This window comes from Macaca nemestrina, chromosome 1, assembly GCF_043159975.1.
Source record: "Macaca nemestrina isolate mMacNem1 chromosome 1, mMacNem.hap1, whole genome shotgun sequence".
NCBI lineage: Eukaryota > Metazoa > Chordata > Mammalia > Primates > Cercopithecidae > Macaca > Macaca nemestrina.
Genome location: NC_092125.1, coordinates 113837692 through 113856129, shown reverse-complemented (window position 1 = coordinate 113856129; position 18438 = coordinate 113837692). Strand labels below are relative to the sequence as shown.

The 18438-nt window shown below is 42.9% G+C and overlaps 1 protein-coding gene across 4 annotated transcripts in view; it reads left to right on the top strand.

Annotated features, from left to right (window-relative positions):
- LOC105479088 (uncharacterized) overlaps positions 1-18438 on the top strand; it is a 157641-nt gene that overhangs the window by 127436 nt on the left and 11767 nt on the right. Inside the window, exons 1-2 of one of the 4 annotated variants that reach the window (XR_985677.2) lie at positions 5297-5378; positions 15663-15917. The exons of 2 other annotated variants lie outside the window; for them this stretch is intronic. Coding sequence is in view for 1 of the 2 variants with exons in the window: in XM_071086973.1 (XP_070943074.1) it covers positions 15663-15851 (189 nt within the window). In the remaining variant the exon portion in view is untranslated. Of the gene's footprint in view, positions 1-5296; positions 5379-15662; positions 15918-18438 lie in introns of those variants that run through there. One more of the 4 variants, XM_071086973.1, reaches the window with a different exon arrangement.

Below are 18438 nucleotides of genomic sequence, written 5' to 3'. Positions count from 1 at the left end.
TCCCTCTGGCCTAATTAATTTTCAAAAGGCATCAACCCTTAAGTACCATCAATTTCATTGCCCTGGTATTTGAAATGGGGTATCTCCACAGCTTATCAGTAAGGTTTTCTAAAGTTTCCATGGCATTCAACCACCAAATAAAAATTCAGGAGAATACAGTTGTCAAAAGCATTGTCATCCTAATAAAAATGTATGCTAAAAATACATGTGCTTTTGATTCAGATCTTAAATTGTGAAACAGGCTGGATCTGCATAGGTCAAGCTGAGCCACAGCCCAGTGACTTTCAACCTGTATATAATCTATATGATTCAAGTTTTCACAATCTTTTGTAGATAACTTGAGGGCTGCACTTTAGCAATGGTGAAAATTGGACTTGAGAATCTACATGTTTGAAATTCTTCAAAACCTAGGAATGACTTTTGAGATGTTATCTAATTTCTAATCTCATATGATCATACTGCAGAAATAAAATCTTTTAAGGAATTATGTTGATTATGAGAAAGTGCTTCTGTGTGTTCTCCTCAAACTATGTGTTCTTAGTCTCTCCAGAGAACCATGAAATCTGCTTATTTCTTATGTAGTCGAAGAATTATCATGAAATTCTACTGACTGGGCAGGAACTTTGTGCTCATACCTTCTTTCAGTTACAATTCACTGTTAACATACAATAAATAAATCACTGAAATATGCATTTTCACTACATCATTCATTGTAATAATTGTCACCACCTTCTATAGACTTCTTTGCCTGTGATTAATGACAAGTTGAGGTGCTGATTTGGACACTAGCATAGACAAATCTGGTGACACAGGAAATCTGGCTAAATGTACTTGGATTAGGAGCCTCCTGAGTAGTGAGACCAAAACCCAAAGATAATTGTTAATAGTTTATTATTAAATAGGAAAGCATTCCATTATTGGTGTTAGCAATCACTGAAATCTTCCAAATAAACTTGATAAAATTAATCAGGGCAGAAGGGAGGGAGATAAACAAAAATAAACAAGCTTGCAGCACATTCCGCATTACTCATGAGGGCAGCCTGCTCTCGGACCTGCTTCCTTACAGCTGTTTGGTGCCTGCTGTGCTAGAATCAGGTAGACCCTAGATTATAGTTCTCCTGACCTGTTCTATAGATAACGACTTGAATATTATGAAACATTACGTTTTCCCCTTGAGATAGTCCTTCAGGTTCTGTGTACTGATGCAACTACTGACTCAGCTGGTCTGAAGCATCCCAAGAGGAGCTGACTCACCAAACGATGCAGTTTCCACATCCTGATGTTTTCATCCCCCCTTGCCCCAACCAATCAACAGCCTCAAGTTTCCAGCCCTTCACCCTCCATAATTCCCTTGAAACCCCAGCCAAGGACTCCTCGTGGAGACGGATTTGAGGGTCTCCTTCCACCTCCCTGTGCAGTGCCCTGAGATCGTTAAACTCTTTTTCTACTGCAAACCCTGCTGTCTCAGTGTATTTAATCTGTTACTGCACAGGGGGCACACGAACCTGTTGGTCTTATAACATCATCAGTAAAGCAACTATTGAGTACTGACCTAGAACAACTACTTCCTTTTTCCTGTTATCCCTTTATATCTTACATGATTATATTCTAAGAATGCCCTCTATTAGTGAGGAATAAAACCATACACAGGCATACTGGACACACCTGGCTCAAAATTTCTTAAACTGTTTACTCTAATAAAAATGTTATCAAGATGGAAAAGATTTTAGTTCAATGTATTCTGCAGTGGAGCAGAAAACCATCTATATGCATGTTACCATCCCTGACGGCTCAGCCTTTTTTTTTTTTTTTTTTTTTTGAGACAGAGTCTTGTTCTGTCGCCCAGGCTGGGGTGCAGTGGCCGGATCTCAGCTCACTGCAAGTTCCGCCTCCCGGGTTTAGACCATTCTCCTGCCTCAGCCTCCCGAGTAGCTGGGACTACAGATGCCCGCCACCTCGCCCGGCTAGTTTTTTGTATTTTTTAGTAGAGACGGGGTTTCACCGTGTTAGCCAGGATGGTCTCGATCTCCTGACCTCGTGATCCGCCCGTCTCGGCCTCCCAAAGTGCTGGGATTACAGGCTTGAGCCGCCGCGCCCGGCCTTTTTTTTTTTTTTTTTTTGAGATGGAATCTCGCTCTGTCTCCCAGACTGGAGTGCAGTGCAGATCTCCATCTCCCAGATTCAAGCGATTCTTCTGCCTCAGCCTCCTGAATAGCTGGACTACAGGTGCATGCCACTACACCTGGCTAATTTTTGTATTTTTAGTAGAGATGGAGGTTTCACCATGTTGACCAGGCTGGTCTTGAACTCCTGACCTCAAGTGATCAACCCACCTCGGCCTCCCAAAGCACTTGGATTGCAGGCCTGAGACACCGCACCTGGCCTACAGCTCAGCCTTTCTTACTTCACACCCTGCAGTGACTCCCAAAACACCTCTCTGGAACACTTTGGTCTCCATAAGGCATAGTTTGAGGAGCAGTAAGTAGAAAAAATGACCTCTCAAGATTTTTCCTTGCCAATACCATGTGGGTTAATACAGGGACCTGGAGGACAAACTTCTTAGAGGTGCAAAGTGGGGTGGTACAATCACTGACTCCAGTCAACTAGTTCTCAGTCAACAGAGCAGGACTAGGGAGAAGGGTCCAGTCAAAGAGCATGGAAACATATTCCAGCAACAGGAGGTCCCCCGACCCTCCACTCCAGCCCCAACCCTGCACCCATGGTGTGCAAAACACCTAGTCAAACCACTAGGTGGAGCCAAAATCTTTGAAAAAGATGGGTGCTGAGGTCTCTGGAAGCATGTGTAACCTTTACATGAGAACTGGGTTCCTTGATAGGTTAAAAAGGAAAAAAAAGGAGAGAGCATTCGGTAATGTCATGAGTCTATGTTGGTTTCCGCCTGCCCAGAGATTTACTTCTCAGTTTTATCTAAGACCTTTGTAAAATTTTGAAGTAAAAGGCCTCCATATTTAAGTTACTGATTGGGTCCTACCACCATCTCTAGAGTTCTTGTAGTGTCCCATTCAGATGCCGGTTTAATAGAAACATCACTCCACAGACAGAATGTGTGTAAGCAGACTTGGAGATGACCTTTGTCCAACTATATCAAAGTGACCATCTAACCTCGGCTGAAGCACCTCTAGGTATATGGAGTGCACCAGCACTCAAAGCAACCCATTTCCTTTTCTGCCATGTATGTTTATCACACAATTCTTGCTTTCTATCAAGCCAAATTTTGTTTCCCTGTATCTTCCACTTTTTGTTTCTGGGTCTAATCTCTATATTGTAGGGAATTAGTCTAGTCATCTTGAAAACAGTCCTTCAAACATTCAAACAGCCACCATGGTTCCTGGGCGTCTTCGGTTTTCTAAAGCAAAATCTCTTCCTTATTTATTGGTTGTTCCCTTAAACAGACTATAATTTTTTTTCATTGTGACAGTAGAATCATCTTCATAGCAACAACTGATGTATAACATATCAAGGCATTTTTGTCTTGGCTAAACAGCAGTGGAGGTAGTAAACACAGTGTCATCTTAATAATAGTTTAGTAACTTTAGGTGACTGGAATACGAGAGACATGGAGGAACCTTGAAAAATCAAGACAGAGAGTATGGGAAATGGAGCTGGGAAAGGTGAATCAGTCCAGGATGGGAAAGGTCACATATTTCTCCTTTGCATTTATCTGTCATCCACCCATCTTCCCATCTTTCCTTTAATTCTACCAACAAATATTTATTGAGCAATTGGCACAGTAATAAGCCCTGGGAAGAAAACAGTGAGCAGAACATAGTTCTTGACTTTAGGCAACATTCTAGTAGAGAAAAAATAGACATTAATCAATAGAAGTCATATGAGTATATATTTATAAATGGCAGCAAGTTCTAGGAAATAAAAGTGTAGGCATCTATGAAGGAATGTAATGGGGGGCTGATCAAGTTGGGCATGGAATGTTTCAGGGAAGGCCTTCCTGGAGGAAGGACCATTTCAGCTGAGATGTAAAGGAAAAGAAGTTAGTTATTAGGCAAGGAGGAGGTGGGCGGAGTTAGATGGAGGAAAGCATTCCAGACAGAAGAAACAGCATGTACAAAGATCCTAAGGTGGAGAAACTAAAGGAATGCTAAGATACCCTGAGGATAAAGATGAGGGTAAAAGTGGTGAGAACTGAAGGTAGACAGGGGCAAGGTTAGGGGACATTGAAGGCCAAGCTAAGCAGTTTAATCTTTATTTAATGAACAGCTAGAAGCCATTAAGGGAGTATTATCATGCCCAGAGATGGTGGCTTACCCTGTAATCCCAGCACTTTGTGAGACAGGGGCGGGAAGATCACTTGCGGCCGAGAGTTTGAGTCCAGCCTGGGCAACATAGTGAGACTCTATCTCTACAAAAATAACCATTTTTCAAAAGAAATATATATGTTAAAAGCCCAGGCACAGTGGCTCACACCTGTAATCCCAGCACTTTGGGAGGCTGAGGCAGGAAGATCCCTTGAGTCCAGGAGTTTAAGACCAGACTGGCAACATAATGAGACCCTGTCTCTACAAAAAATTTTAAAAATTAGCCAGGTGTAGTGGTGTGCACCTGTAATCCCAGCTATTTGGGAGGATGAGGCAGGAGAATCCCTTGATTCCAGGAGTTTGAAGTTATAGAGAGCTATAATCATGCCATGGCACTCCAGTCTGGGTGACAGAGCTAGACCCTGTCTCTTAAAAAAAATAATAATTTTTTTTATTTTACATTTTTTTACATATAAAAAATGTAATTTATTACAAAAATATCTTATTTTTGTAATAAGATACATGACTAGATCTATGCTTAGAAAAATGCTGTGACCATAGGTGTAGGAGGTTGGACCAAGGACAGACTTGGCACAGGGCTGACTGCGGGGGGTCAGGGAGTAGAATGAACCATGTGTGAGAAGAGGAGGGCTGAATCAAGAAGGCGACGGTGGGGAGTCATCGCTTCAGAATGTACCAGTGTGGAAGCTGGAGCAGCTACTATATTTATCTCATATGACTGAAGACCTGAAAGAGAAAGAAGTTAAATGACTTGCTCAAGGTCACACAGCTGGTTGGTATAGCAGAAGAAGTGTGGGAACCCAGATCCAAACTAAGTAACAGTCTACTAGTGATATGGTTTGGCTGTGTCCCCATCAAAATCTCATCTTGAATTGTAGTTCCCATATCCCCTCATGTTGTGGGAAGGACCCAGTAGGAGGTAATTCAATCATGGGGGCAGTTACCCTCATGCTGCTGTTCTCGTGATACTGAGTTCTAACAAGATCTGATGGTTTTATAAGGAGCTTTTCCGCGTTTTGCTGGGCTCTTCTCTTTTCTGCCACCATGTGAAGAAAGACGTTTGCTTCCCCTTCCGCCATCCCTGTAAGTTTCCTGAGGCCTCCTCAGCCATGCTAACTGTGAGTCAATTAAGCCTCTTTCCTTTATAAATTACCCAGTCTTAGGTACGTCTTTATTAGCAGCATGATAATGGACTAACATACCTAGTCAACCCACTTTTTTTTTTTTCCTGGAAGAGATCTTGGGAGTATCAAGAATGAATAATAACGTCTAACAGCAGCTGGCACGGTGGCTCATGCCTGTAATCCCAGCACTTTGGGAGGCCATGGTGGGCAGATCACAAGGTCAGGAGTTCAAGACAAGCCTGGCCAACATGGTGAAACCCCGTCTCTACTAAAAATACAAAAATTAGCCGGGCATGGTGGTGCACTCCTGTAATCCCAGCTACTCAGGAGGCTGAGGCAAGAGAATTGCTTGAACCCGGGATGCGGAGGTTGCAGTGAGCCAAGATCGCACCACTGCACTCCAGCCTGGGTGACAGAGCGAGACTCAGTGTCAAAATAATAATAATAACAATGTCTAACAACAGTGTTTCTCAGACAAGAAAATGTGGTGGGGGCAGGGGTGTAGGGAGACTGAAACTTGTGCTTCTTAAACAGGAACCAGAGTTTCCACAACTTAACATTGAATAGGAGATCTCTGGGTTTTAAGGTTGTTTGTCATTAACTTGCTTTGTCATTCTCCCTATTCTCTGTTGTGAATATAAAAATGGATGTTAGATCTCTACATATACTCAGGAAATGGTTGCCACAATGAGCGTAACATTTAGACCACCTCCAAAAGTTTCCTTGTGACTCTTTTTCTTGTTTGTTTCTTGGAGGTTTTGTTTGCTTTTGTAATAAGAAAATACAAGATCTCCCTTTTAACAAATTGTTAAGTGCACAATACAGTCTTGTTAACTATAGTCACAATTAAATTGCACAGCAGATCTCTAGAACTTATTCATCTCAAAGGATGCAATTGTATACATTAAGTTGTATACATTAAATGTGTACAGCCTTTTGTATATCAATTATACCTCAATAAAGCTGTTTTAAAAAAAGAGGTTAGATCTAGAAGGGATTTGGTCCAATATTTAGTCCAGAGTTTTGCAACTGTGTGTCACAGCACAGCAGAGAAGTACAGTCCCTCTAGAAGCGTGCTGCTGGCTGGGCACAGTGGCTCACGCCTGTAATCCCAGCACTTTGGAAGGCTGAGGTGGGTGAATCACCTGAGTTTGGGAGTTGGAGACCAAACTGGCCAACATGTGAAACCCCGTTTCTACTAAAAGTACAAAAATTAGCTGGGTGTGGTGGTGCTCACTTGTAATCCCAGCTACTGGGAAAGCTGAGGCACGAGAACCACTTGAACTCAGCAGACAGAGAGGTTGCAGTGAGCTGAGGTTACACCACTGCCTTCCAGCCTGGGCAACAGAGCGAGACTCTAAAAAAAAAAAAAAAAAAAAAAGAGTGTGCTGCCAAATGTTCACCGATATGTCCATTTCTGTTATATGTTCATTGCTGTTATGGCAATACTGTCCAACAGAATATGGAATTGAGCAAGTCATGTGATCTGGTAAGAAGAGATCACTGGGACCAAGAACTAAGGGGTGTGCCTTTACCAGAACACACATGAGAATATTGGGAGCAGGCAAGAGAAGCCAAGGTCAGAGCAGTAACTGGTTCTACTGAAACAGCTGCCCAGAACTAAAGGGTGACTATGCTTAGAGACCTAAGAGGACATTGTTACAGGCACCATGAGACTTTGCTGTACTGATATGATGATTATAAGGTGAATTCATGTGGTTCAGAGGCTTTTCATCCCTTCAAGGAATACTACCAGAACTCCTAGTGTACCTCAAATCCCAAAAAATTAAAACCACTCTTCTAGTCCATAGGGAAAGGCCAGGTGACATGACACCAAACAGGATTAAGACCCAGTTCTCTAACAGGTATCTACTACTAAAGCTATCCACATAAAAGACCTCCCATTTAGAAGTAGAACAACAATAAATATGAATTTTAAAATATATAAGATAATGCTTAAAAATCTAAAGTTTAAAATAAAAGCACTGGTGATTTTAATGCCAGGGTTCCAAATACAAATTTGATTTCAAATATTATTTTATTCATTCCTCCAAATAAAATGTTAAGAAGCTGATGAATGAGAAGTTTAGATTTGGTTATTTATAGATGACTCAGAGTTTTTTTAATGTCGAAGTCTCCAGAAGCAAGAGAAATACATTCAATATTAAGGAAATGATTACTTGGAATGAGCCAATTTCCATCTTAAGAAATTAACTTTCTGTATCAAACTCATCTTAAGGGTCTCCACAGATTTTCTCAGCCCTACTGTCTCTCGGACCCTCAACTGCTAGCTTTGCTGGCGGGGTGACCAGCTCTGCACCAGCTAGAGTCTCTAGCTCCTACCACCAAGTCCAAATTTGGATGAAGCTCCACACCACAAGGCATGGAATCTGGCTTCTCCAGGGCGTAACCAAAGGACTGGTCACAAAACCCAGAAGTGCCAGGGAATGACTTTTCTAGGGCAGAACTTTAACCAATTGGAGGCAAAGAGTGAGAAAGGAGCATTGGATAAATTATCTCCTTCCTTCCTTCCTTCCTTCCTTCCTTCCTTCCTTCCTTCCTTCCTTCCTTCCTTCCTTCCTTCTTTCCTTCCTTCCTTCCTTCTTTCCTTCCTTTCTTCCTTCCTTCCTTCCCTCCCTCCTTCCCTCCCTCCCTCCCTCCCTCCTTCATTCCTTCCTTTGTTCTTTCTTTCTCTTTCTCTCTTTCTGCCTCTCTTTGTCTCTCTCTCTTTTTCTCTCTCTGTCTCTCTCTCCCTCTTCCTCTCTCTCCTTCCTTCCTCTTTCTTTCTCTCTCTCTCTCTTTCCTTCCTTCTTTCTTTCTTTCTTTCCTTTCTTTCTTTCTTTCCTTTCTTTCTTTCTTTCTTTCTTTTTCTTTCTTTCTTTCTTTCTTTCTTTTCTTTCCCTTTTCTCTCCCCAGCTTCTTTCTGCTGGGGGATTGTTTCTGTCTGTAGAGACTTGACTTAAAAGGGTAAACATATACACATTTCAGTGGTATTCATACACCCCCCTATCTAAGAATGGAGAATAGCACCTCTGAAGAATACCTAAATATGTACATTTCAATGAGCATAATTAGGACTTCAGTGGGACAAAATCACCATTTTTATCCTCTTTTTGATGAATGCTGCAATGCTGAACTAAGAAAAGCAAGAAGACAGATGTGTATAATGCCTTTATTTTTTCAGAGATAGGCCTTTAGTGCATTGGAAATTTCTCTGCATACTTTTTTATTGTAAAAACATGCATTATCTTTATTACTATAGGTAATAAAGAGAAGCCAAAATCCAAGGTGCCCTCACCAAGCTCCTCAATGCCTTGGAAGATGTTCCAGCTTCCTCTTGTACAGTATGTTAAGCATATCCTTGTGCCAGGTGCTGTTTTTATATGCTTTATATACCTTCCTTCAGTTACTTTTTACAATAATCCAAGAAGTGGATGTTATTGTTACTTCAGTTTTCCAGGGGAGGAACTGGTGCTCGGATTGCTTAGGTAATGTGATGGTTAATACTGAGTGTCAACTTGATTGGATTGAAGAATACAAAGTATTGAAACTGGGTGTGTCTGTGAGGGTGTTGCCAAAGGAGATTAATATTTGAGTAGTGGGCTGGGAAAGGTAGACCCACCCTTAATCTGGGTGGGCATAATCTAATCAGTTGCCAGTGAGGCTAGAATATAAGCAGGCAGAAAAATGAGAAAAGAGAGGCTGACCTAGCCTCCTAGCTACCTCTTTCTCCCCTGCTGGATACTTACTGCTCTTGAGCTCCAAGTTCTCAGTTTTGGAACTCAGACTGGCTCTCCTTGCTCCTTAGCTTGCAGATGGCCTATTGTGAGAACTTGTGATCATGTGAGCTAATACTTAATAAACTCATATATATGTATATATATCCTATTAGCTCTGTTCCTCTAGTCAGAGTCCCTCTAGGACATTACCCTGACTAATACAGGTAATGTCCGCCGTCACAAGGCGTATCAAAGAAGCAAAGCTAATGGATTACAAAGTGCTTGCTCTCTGTCACCATTCAGGGTGACAGGTGGCTGCCACTCTCAGTTTATAGGTAGGCAGCATAGGTGCCACCAGCATGAGAATAGTGAAAATAGTACATGCTGCAGGAAAAGAAGCAGAGAATGATGCCACGTTGTCCCCGTGTCCCTATCTCAGTGCCTTCACTCCTGGCCAGCCACCACGCTATCATCTTCCCCCAGAGCAGATGTCAAAGTCAAGGTCCTAGAGAAAACCTTGGCCTCAGCCCTATCAGGTGGAAAGGAGGGGCGCCGGGGGAGAGTGCTCTTCCTTCCATGGAGCTTAGCAGCCCTGTGGGAGAGAAGGGGAAGGCCATCTGGGCACTGGCCATTTTTTTCTATACCCCTGTATCTCACTTCAGTCCCCCATCACACACCTCCCCTCCAACCACAATTTCACCTACCACCTCCTCAGATCCATCTGGGTTTTAGCAATTACTCCCTCACATTTTATTGAGACTCGTTTTTACTGCTGAGGGAAAACAGACTCAACATGATGGACTCTAAAACATTCATAGTCAACTATTTTAGAGTTCTTTAGCCTTTGACTCTCCACTGCACCTGGGCCAGCAACCTTCCTGTTCCTTTCTGCCTTGCTAGCCAGGGATTCCTGAGCTTTGCTCTGCCTCCTCCGCCTAACCCCCACCTTTGGCTCTTGCTTCCTCTGTCCCTCCTCCCCACCCCAACCAAGTGTGCCAGGCTTATCCCTGTGCTCCCAGAACACTGGCTTATCAGCTCTGAGTCAGATTCCTACCCCTACCTTAGTGGCACCACTCTGAGTTAGCCCAAAGCACTGAACAGTCCCTCTTGCAGTTCCCTGTCCCTAGGCGGGAGCCTCTAACCCCTCTCTCCCCTCTTTCTCAGGCTTCTTAATGCCTCCCACTCTTCCTTTCATTGAAAACCTGCAGAATAGAAAAACAAACAAACAAAAAGCAGATATGCCATGGTGCAATTTATCTTTTTTTATTTATATGATAAATATTTTCATGGCCTAATCTTTGTAAGGAACCAGGATAATATTTGACCTTTGGCTGGCATTCCACCCCAGAGAACAGCGTATCCTAAGGCAGGAGCAAGCAACTGCGTGGATAAGGATGAAAAGCCACAGGACAGTTCAGGGCAATTGCTGGAGATTAATGTTAATGCAGGGAGGGGCAGACATGGGGACCAGAGGCTAGGCAGGGTCGAGGTCCTATGGGAAGGCGAGCCCTCCCAGGAACGCATGCAGACTGCACCCTGTGCTCACCAGGAGCCAAGACACTATAGGCTGGTAGAATGACAAGATCTGAAATGCATTCTAACACGATACCTTTTTTTTTTTTTTTTTTTTTTTGAGACGGAGTCTCGCTCTGTCGCCCGGGCTGGAGTGCAGTGGCCGGATCTCAGCTCACTGCAAGCTCCGCCTCCTGGGTTCAGGCCATTCTCCCGCCTCAGCCTCCCGAGTAGCTGGGACCACAGGCGCCCGCCACCTCGCCCTGCTAATTTTTTGTATTTTTTAGTAGAGACGGGGTTTCACCGTGTTAGCCAGCATGGTCTCGATCTCCTGACCTCGTGATCCGCCCATCTCGGCCTCCCAAAGTGCTGGGATTACAGGCTTGAGCCACCGCGCCCGGCCTAACACGATACTTTTACTGAAGAGTGGGATAATATGGCATTAGTGATTGCCTGTCCTAGGAGGGGTTTATATTCTAATAAAAGTAAAAACTCAACCTAACTAAACTAAACCCTAGAATTCAGGAATCATTGTACAGGCAAGGCAGGGATTTGGGAGAAGATAGACACCTCAGCCCATGGAAATTACAACAGGAAAATCACTCCCTACACCACCCTCCTGCCTGTCCTCCAAAACTTGAAGAATAACATTACTAGCAGAAGGAAAAACCAGTCCCTGAATACCACCCCCACCCCCATCCAGTTCCCTCCTTCTTTTGTTAAAACTTTCTGTAGAGAGCAATGACTTAGAGGATCAAAGCATCCACTTCCTTCCCTTTGATGTGTGGCCTGAGACAGGCTCTGATGTCAGCCACGTGTTGTATTTCATTAGACCTGATATTAAGCTTCCTAGAGGTCAGGACGACCATGCCGCTTTAACCAGGCTATAAGCAGGTTCACTTTGCTGAAAATATCACAGGTCCCAGCACCCCTTCAGACCCACTAGGAAGTTGTACAGGGAAAGAAGTTGGAGTGTCTTTTCTTGATCTTTACTGTTTTGCATTATGAGGCCTCTCTTCAAGCTTACTTTTCTGCCAAAACAGTCCAGATTCTGCATTCTGAAATCATATTCCTTCCTCATGTCAAATTTTGGAGCTTCAAGCAGGTATGAGGAGAGGCAAGTTTTGGAGAGAGCTCCTGCTTTTTCTAAAACTGAACCTTAGCTGATTTTAAGCCCTCGGTTATCCTCTGGCCAAGTAAGATGAGCTCTGGGTAATAGCACGAGATTTGCTAGTGGTATTTCAAGAACCAGAGTACAAACTCTAATTAACCTCTCCCCAGAGAAAATTTTTAACCATAAATTTTCTCCTGTTTGTAAAACAAGTGGTTTAAGCTGCACGTATGCCCCAGAGGAATAAGTTTCATAGCACATCTTGATTTCAGGCTGCATTCAGAATTTGCTATGGGAAAGTGCTTTTAATGGAAAAACTGAGACTTTCATCTGAGTTAAGGCTGTTCATTTCCCAGGCTAGATTGAAGGCTCAGGCAAAGCCCTGGACCCATCTCCCCTGCGACTAAAGTCACCTTGTCTGCAAAATGGGGGAGTAGTTCTTAACACCACTCAGTGGGCATCAGGTTCCCCAGATACAACCTTAGCACCCTCAAAAAAATTAATAAATTAGAGCTGTCATCCAAAAAGAAAAATAGAGAGAGAATTCTGTTGGACTTCCTTATCATTACTTTATGTTTTCATATATATTTTTTAATTTTTTTTTTTTTTTTTGAGACGGAGTCTTGCTCTGTCGCCCAGGCTGGAGTGCAGTGGCACGATCTCGGCTCACTGCAAGCTCCGCCTCTCGGGTTCACGCCGTTCTCCTGCCTCAGCCTCCCAAGTAGCTGGGACTACAGGTGCCTGCCACCACACCCTGCTAATTTTTTTGTATTTTTTAGTAGAGACGGGGTTTCACCATGTTAGCCAGGATGGTCACGATCTCCTGACCTTGTGATCCTCCTGCCTCAGCCTCCCAAAATGCTGGGATTACAGGCGTGAGCCACCACACCCAGCTCCTATTTTTTAATTTTCTATGACTTGATGAGAGTATCCTCTTTTCAGTGCTTAGGACGTCTAATAGTCTTCATTAGCCCCAAATGGGAGTGGACCTCTTGACCCTTTTCCCCAAGCCTCCCTTTTTTGTCTCTGTGAGTCTCACAGCCGAGACATATACCTTCCTCCCTTCAGCTGTTTCTGGTCCTTTGGTCCTCTTAAGTCTTGCTCCTATTTGTGCAGAGCAAGGCAGATGCCCTTGCTTTGTCACTGTCACTAAAAACAATTACAGAGCCCTTTCCTTTGTAGAGTTTTTTCCCTGCTAAGTTTTTGGAGACAGAAAAAACCAAGTGCAGGGAATTTGCTGCAGGCAGGTCGTTGTTCTTGAAGTTCTTAGCAGATGCCTGCAGATCCTGGCTCATGTCCTGGCTCTGCCTCTCAAAACCGGGTGGCCTTGGTGACTCTCCTAACCATTCTCAGCCCAGTCTCCCCATCTGTAAAACTTACTTAGGGCACTGTGTGAAGAGTCAGTGAGGATTAAGTAAGGATTCAGAAGGCAGCTCTCTCACTTATCTGAGATAATTTCTCACTCCTCTTCCTCTCTCTCCCTCTAGTCTTCATTCTAGCCACAACAAACTGAAGATGGCATGTCCCAGGTGGGCCTTTGCGTGAGCCTTTCTCTGGCTCAAATGCCCTTTCTTCACTTCTCTGCTATGCTATCCTATCCTGTTCTGTCCTGTCCTCTACTGTTCTGTCTTGTCCTGTCTTGTCTTGTCCTTTCTTGTCCTGTCCTGTCCGATCCGATCCTATCCTTTCCTGTCCTGTCCTTTCTTATCCTATCCTGTCCTGTCCTATCCTTTCTTGTTCTGTCCTGTCCTGTCCTATCCTATCCTATCCTATCCTATCCTATCCTATCCTATCCTATCCTATCCTATCCAATCCAATCCAATCCAATCCAATCCTATCCTATCCTATCCTAGCCTCGCCTATCCTATCCTATCCTATCCTATCCATCTTGTCCTATCTTATCCTACCCTGTCCTGTCCTGTCCTATTTTATTCTATCCTGTCCTGTCCTAGGCTATCCTCAAAACTCAGCTCTATTTTCTCTGGGAATGCTTCTCAGAGAGTTAGTAACTCCCTCTCCAGTGATTGCTGTGGTATTTCAAATGAACATTATGATGTGATAAGTACTGCAAGTTTGTCTACCTATTTCAACTAGACTAAGATCACTACAGAGCAGAGATCAACTCTTTTGCAGTTTTCTAAACTTATGTGGCACTTCTGTTAATAATAATAGCTACCTTGAATTTACTATGTGCTAGGCAATGTGCTACTCATTCATTTATTCATTCACTGACCCACAAATGTTTATTGAGTACCTGTGGTAGTCCGTAAAGCCTGTTTTAAATGCTTACCATATGTGTGTCTCTATGCATCCAGAAAAGTTCAACACTTATAATTTTGAATAAAAAGGATGTTTATGTCCATCTGCATAATGTACTAGTTAGTGGGCCTTCATAAATTGGTAATATTCTGTAATTCTCAGCTCCGAATGCCAAACAGGATTAATAACAACAACAACAACAAAACTCTTTAGGACACATTATAATGAAAAGTAAGGGTATCAAAAGCAGCTTCTAGAGAGGAAAGGAAGACTGACTACAAAAGAATAAGAATCTGATTCATATCAGACTTATCAACACTGAAGACAAGAACAACAAAAGGGTAGTTAATATCTTCAAAAATGTGCAAGGAAGAAAGGAACTTTGAATCTAAATTTTCTAATTTGCCATGGCCTGAGGAGGGTGCCATGAATTGAGAAGTATAGTCATCTCATTTCTGTACTTTGAGGGTACGTGAGAGCATGGAAAGCATAAGCCTGGGTAGGTATCACAGCTGAAGACCAAGAAAGACAGAAGTCTTGGTCCTTGAGATACTCTGTTCTCGGTATAATATATGTGATCTTAATGCCCGTTCCTCTGGTGCCAGCCTGTGGCACCAGTTAGGGTGGTGATAGTGGCAGTCAACCCCATATTTAATGTGCTGCCTAAAGTTCCAAAGATAACTGACTTCATCACGCTCTCCTTCTTTCCTAATGATTGAAGTTAAATGGAATCCTAGGCATTTCTAACCTATAAGCGAGTGATTAGGAAACATTTTTAATCACACTCACCAAGCTCTATAGAAACTGTAAAGTTGGCCCAAAGAAACCAGCTAGAGTAGCCAGATTCCAAGTGTATGTTACCAGATAACAGACCAATTTCTTTTTTTTTTTTTGTTTTGCTTTTTTTTGAGACAGTCTCACTCTGCTGCCCAGGCTGGAGTGCAGTGGTGCACGATCTCAGCTCACTGTAACCTCTACCTCCTGGAGAACCCCAATTTCTGATTCCTCATCCTTGCCTATACTCTGGTGGTGAGATGTAACAGCAGCAGAAATGGGGGTGGTGGAGGCAGACACTGTTCCTGGAGGCCCTAATAATCTGCTGAGCAGCAGCTGGAAGCGGACTTTCAGCTAATGCATATAACATTCCGGTTGCATCCAGTACCCTTTTGGTTTTGAGTAATACATCTCTTATTTAAGTAATGTATTATTGGAGTTGTTACTTTTACTTTTGGCAAACCATAAAGAGGAAAAGTCAACCTACATGGTTTGGAGAGTGGAACATACATCAAACACGAAGACCAAACCTAAGCATTAGCAAAGAATTAGAAGAAATAGATGCTTTGGTCGAATAGGCAAAGTGCCAACCCTTAGTGGTTAGGCACTAAGCCAGGTGCTGGAGAACAAGACAGACCTATTCACTGGTCTCATAGTGTGCTAGATAATTTTTTTTAAATGACTGCCATCAATTTTTTTCCCTCCTATATGTGCGTACCACTCCCTATTGATGAGTGGGGTTTATTTCTCCTCCCTTGGATTTATGACTACTTAAACAATAAAATGCAGTAGAAGTGAAATCCTGGGACTTTTGACCCCAGGTTTTACAAAGACTTGCCATTTCCACTTTCTTCCTTTTGGAATCCAGCAACTATGCTATAAGAAGCCAAGCCAAATGGAGAGGCTACATGGAAGGAATACTGAGGCACTCCAGTCAACAGCCCTCACTGAGTTTCCCGGCAACAGCCTGCATCAACTAACGGCTTTATGGATAAGCTGTCTTAGACACACCGGCTGGTCCAGTCCGCAGATGACTGAAGCTCCAAACATCATTTAGAGCAGAAGAATCACCGAGCCTAGCCCAGTCACCCTGCAGAATCATGAGCATTAATAAAATCAATGTTGTTTTAAGCCACTATTTGATCATTTGTTATAATGGAGTATATAATGAAAACATAATGCTGCTAGTGTAGTGGAGAAGATGGGCATTAAGTACAATGGTAAAATGTGATGAGTGTCCAAGGTACTATGAGAGTATAGTATATGTCTCCAAGTTAACATGTTAGTGTAGGAGTTAACCACTTATAAAAGAGAAATGTGGGTTCTAAAGGCATGGGCTTGTGTGAGGGCAAGAAAGAAAGAGTGCGGAGCTTTTCTAAGGAGCTGATATAACTTTAGTGCAGCCTGTTCCTGAAGTGTGAGGAAGAGGAATAAGATGAGAGAGGGAAGTATTATTTAGAATGTCATAAACATCATAAATGCAATGGGGGGTCTTCGAAAGATTATAAGCCTAGAAATAAAGTAATTGATTTTGTGATGTTTCATCTTGACTGAGGTATATGTGTGAGTACTGACAAATCCACTAAATTTTTATTATACCTACTTTTAGATAGATAGATGGGAAAATGGGGACTCTTTTGGGGAGATTTCTCATCGGCACTCTTAGCTGGTTTGGGGCATACAGTACTTTTGTTCTTGGCTATTGGAGCTCTGGTCCCTAGGCTTGGCTGCCTTTGAGTTAGCCAATGAGTGGAACTGGGACTGATGGTTTCCACATGAGCTGCCTCTGAAAGGCTCTTGGCATGGACAGGTACAACTCCATCTCCAGTGTTAAACATTGTTGATCATCTATCCCAACAACCCACCAGAGACTCCTGCTGTCTTTCAGGAAATTCCATGCTCCTGGGCCAACCCCATTGTTTGAATGCCCCTGCACATCTCCCAAGGAGCTGCTCTAAAGTCCGGCCAGAAAGAAGAAATAGATACGGACCCAATGAGACTGGAAAATTTGGGCAGGAGGCTATAAAATGAGATGCAGCTTGGAAAAATACAGATTGCTACATCTGGGAGAGAAAATAATATATCACTAGCAACCCCTGAAAGCTCCATCACCAAATATAAAAATACATTCAAGTGTAGGAACAGAGGTAGATTACTGTCAAGCTAACAGGGCTGAGACTTCAGACCCCTCAATTGTGTCAGCCCCTTCCACATGCTTGGGAGAGCCTAGCAATATGTTCTTCATATATTTTTGTAAATTTGCAAAGATACCCTATTTTAAAATTTCTTTTTCTTAAATAGGGCTCCCCCAAATTGCATAAGCTTCACAGGACACAAGACCTGGATCTACCCCCAGGGCAGGCTGAAATGTTCAGTAGCAAATCAACAACAATGTTGGCGGTCCCCCTACTAAATGAGAACCTCTCTTCCTAGCCCGTGAAACTCTGTTGGAATAGTTCCTTCAGACCAAATGGAATGAAATCAGGTTCAAACTGTCAGGGCACATCACTGGATAAGGCTGTGGACAAACTCAGGGCTAGGTGTTTGCAGGCAGAGCTACAACATTACATGATAAAGACTGATCTTTGGCACAGTCATGAAATCAGGGAAATACACTCTAACTCTACCCACATAGTGTGCCTCTCTCCTTTTCACCAGATTTTGCTTGAGTTTAAAAGCCCGATGGATTCTGTTCATATCGAATGCATCAGCTATAACTGACAATGGTCAAAAAGTATTTGGAGACAGGGGTTGGTATCCTTATGTTACTGAAATTCAAAGCCTTAAAGTTAGAGAATTATATTCTACTAGTAGAATTAATTTCAGAAATTAAGAAGAACCCAAAGTATTTCTGAGAAGCCTTTTAAATCCACGGTGGGCTTGAGGGCAAGGCTGTCCCGCTGTAAGGGGTGACTCAAGCCTCCTTTGGGGAGTCTGCAAGGCACCACCTGAGGCAGCAGAAATAAAGCTCCAAATTACGTTTTTGAAATCTCATATGCAGTTTTTATTCTAGTCCATGCAGAAAAATGTTTTCAGCTATTTCCTGTTGAATAAAACTGACTGTATGAGAAGTTGCAAAATTATTATCCTGTGCTTCCCTGTCCCACCCTGCTATCTGTCACGGGCCCCCTTGGTTGTGTGTACCCCGGGTAGAGAAACACACTTTCATTCATTTAGCATGGAGCTTGTAGGAGCAGCTTTGGCTCAAGAGAAGGACCCTGCAGCATGGGACACAACGGAATACCCAGTATCTGGAAGAGTTTCATGCTTTCATATTTCAAATTGCAATTCTACAGGGCTGTGCTGCTCAGCCTGTCCCTTAAGAGTGCACAGACATTTAGCAGAAAGAGCATCTCCCAACATGGCTAGGCTGGCTTTGCTAGAGGCACCATGGAGACATGAAGAATAGCGTCATTAACAATGGAGATGTGCTGGGGCCTGGCTGAGCTTGGGCTCAGTGCCGAAGCCTGGAATCCGCCACTTTACCGGTGATAACAAAATGCATTTCCCATTTGGCTACCAGTGTTCTTGTCTGTGATCTTTTATCTGAAGTTTACTGATATCACATTTACCAAAAAATAATAGCCTTCAAATGATTGAAGGTGGACACTAAACTCTTGACATTGAGGGAAAAGGCGACAAAA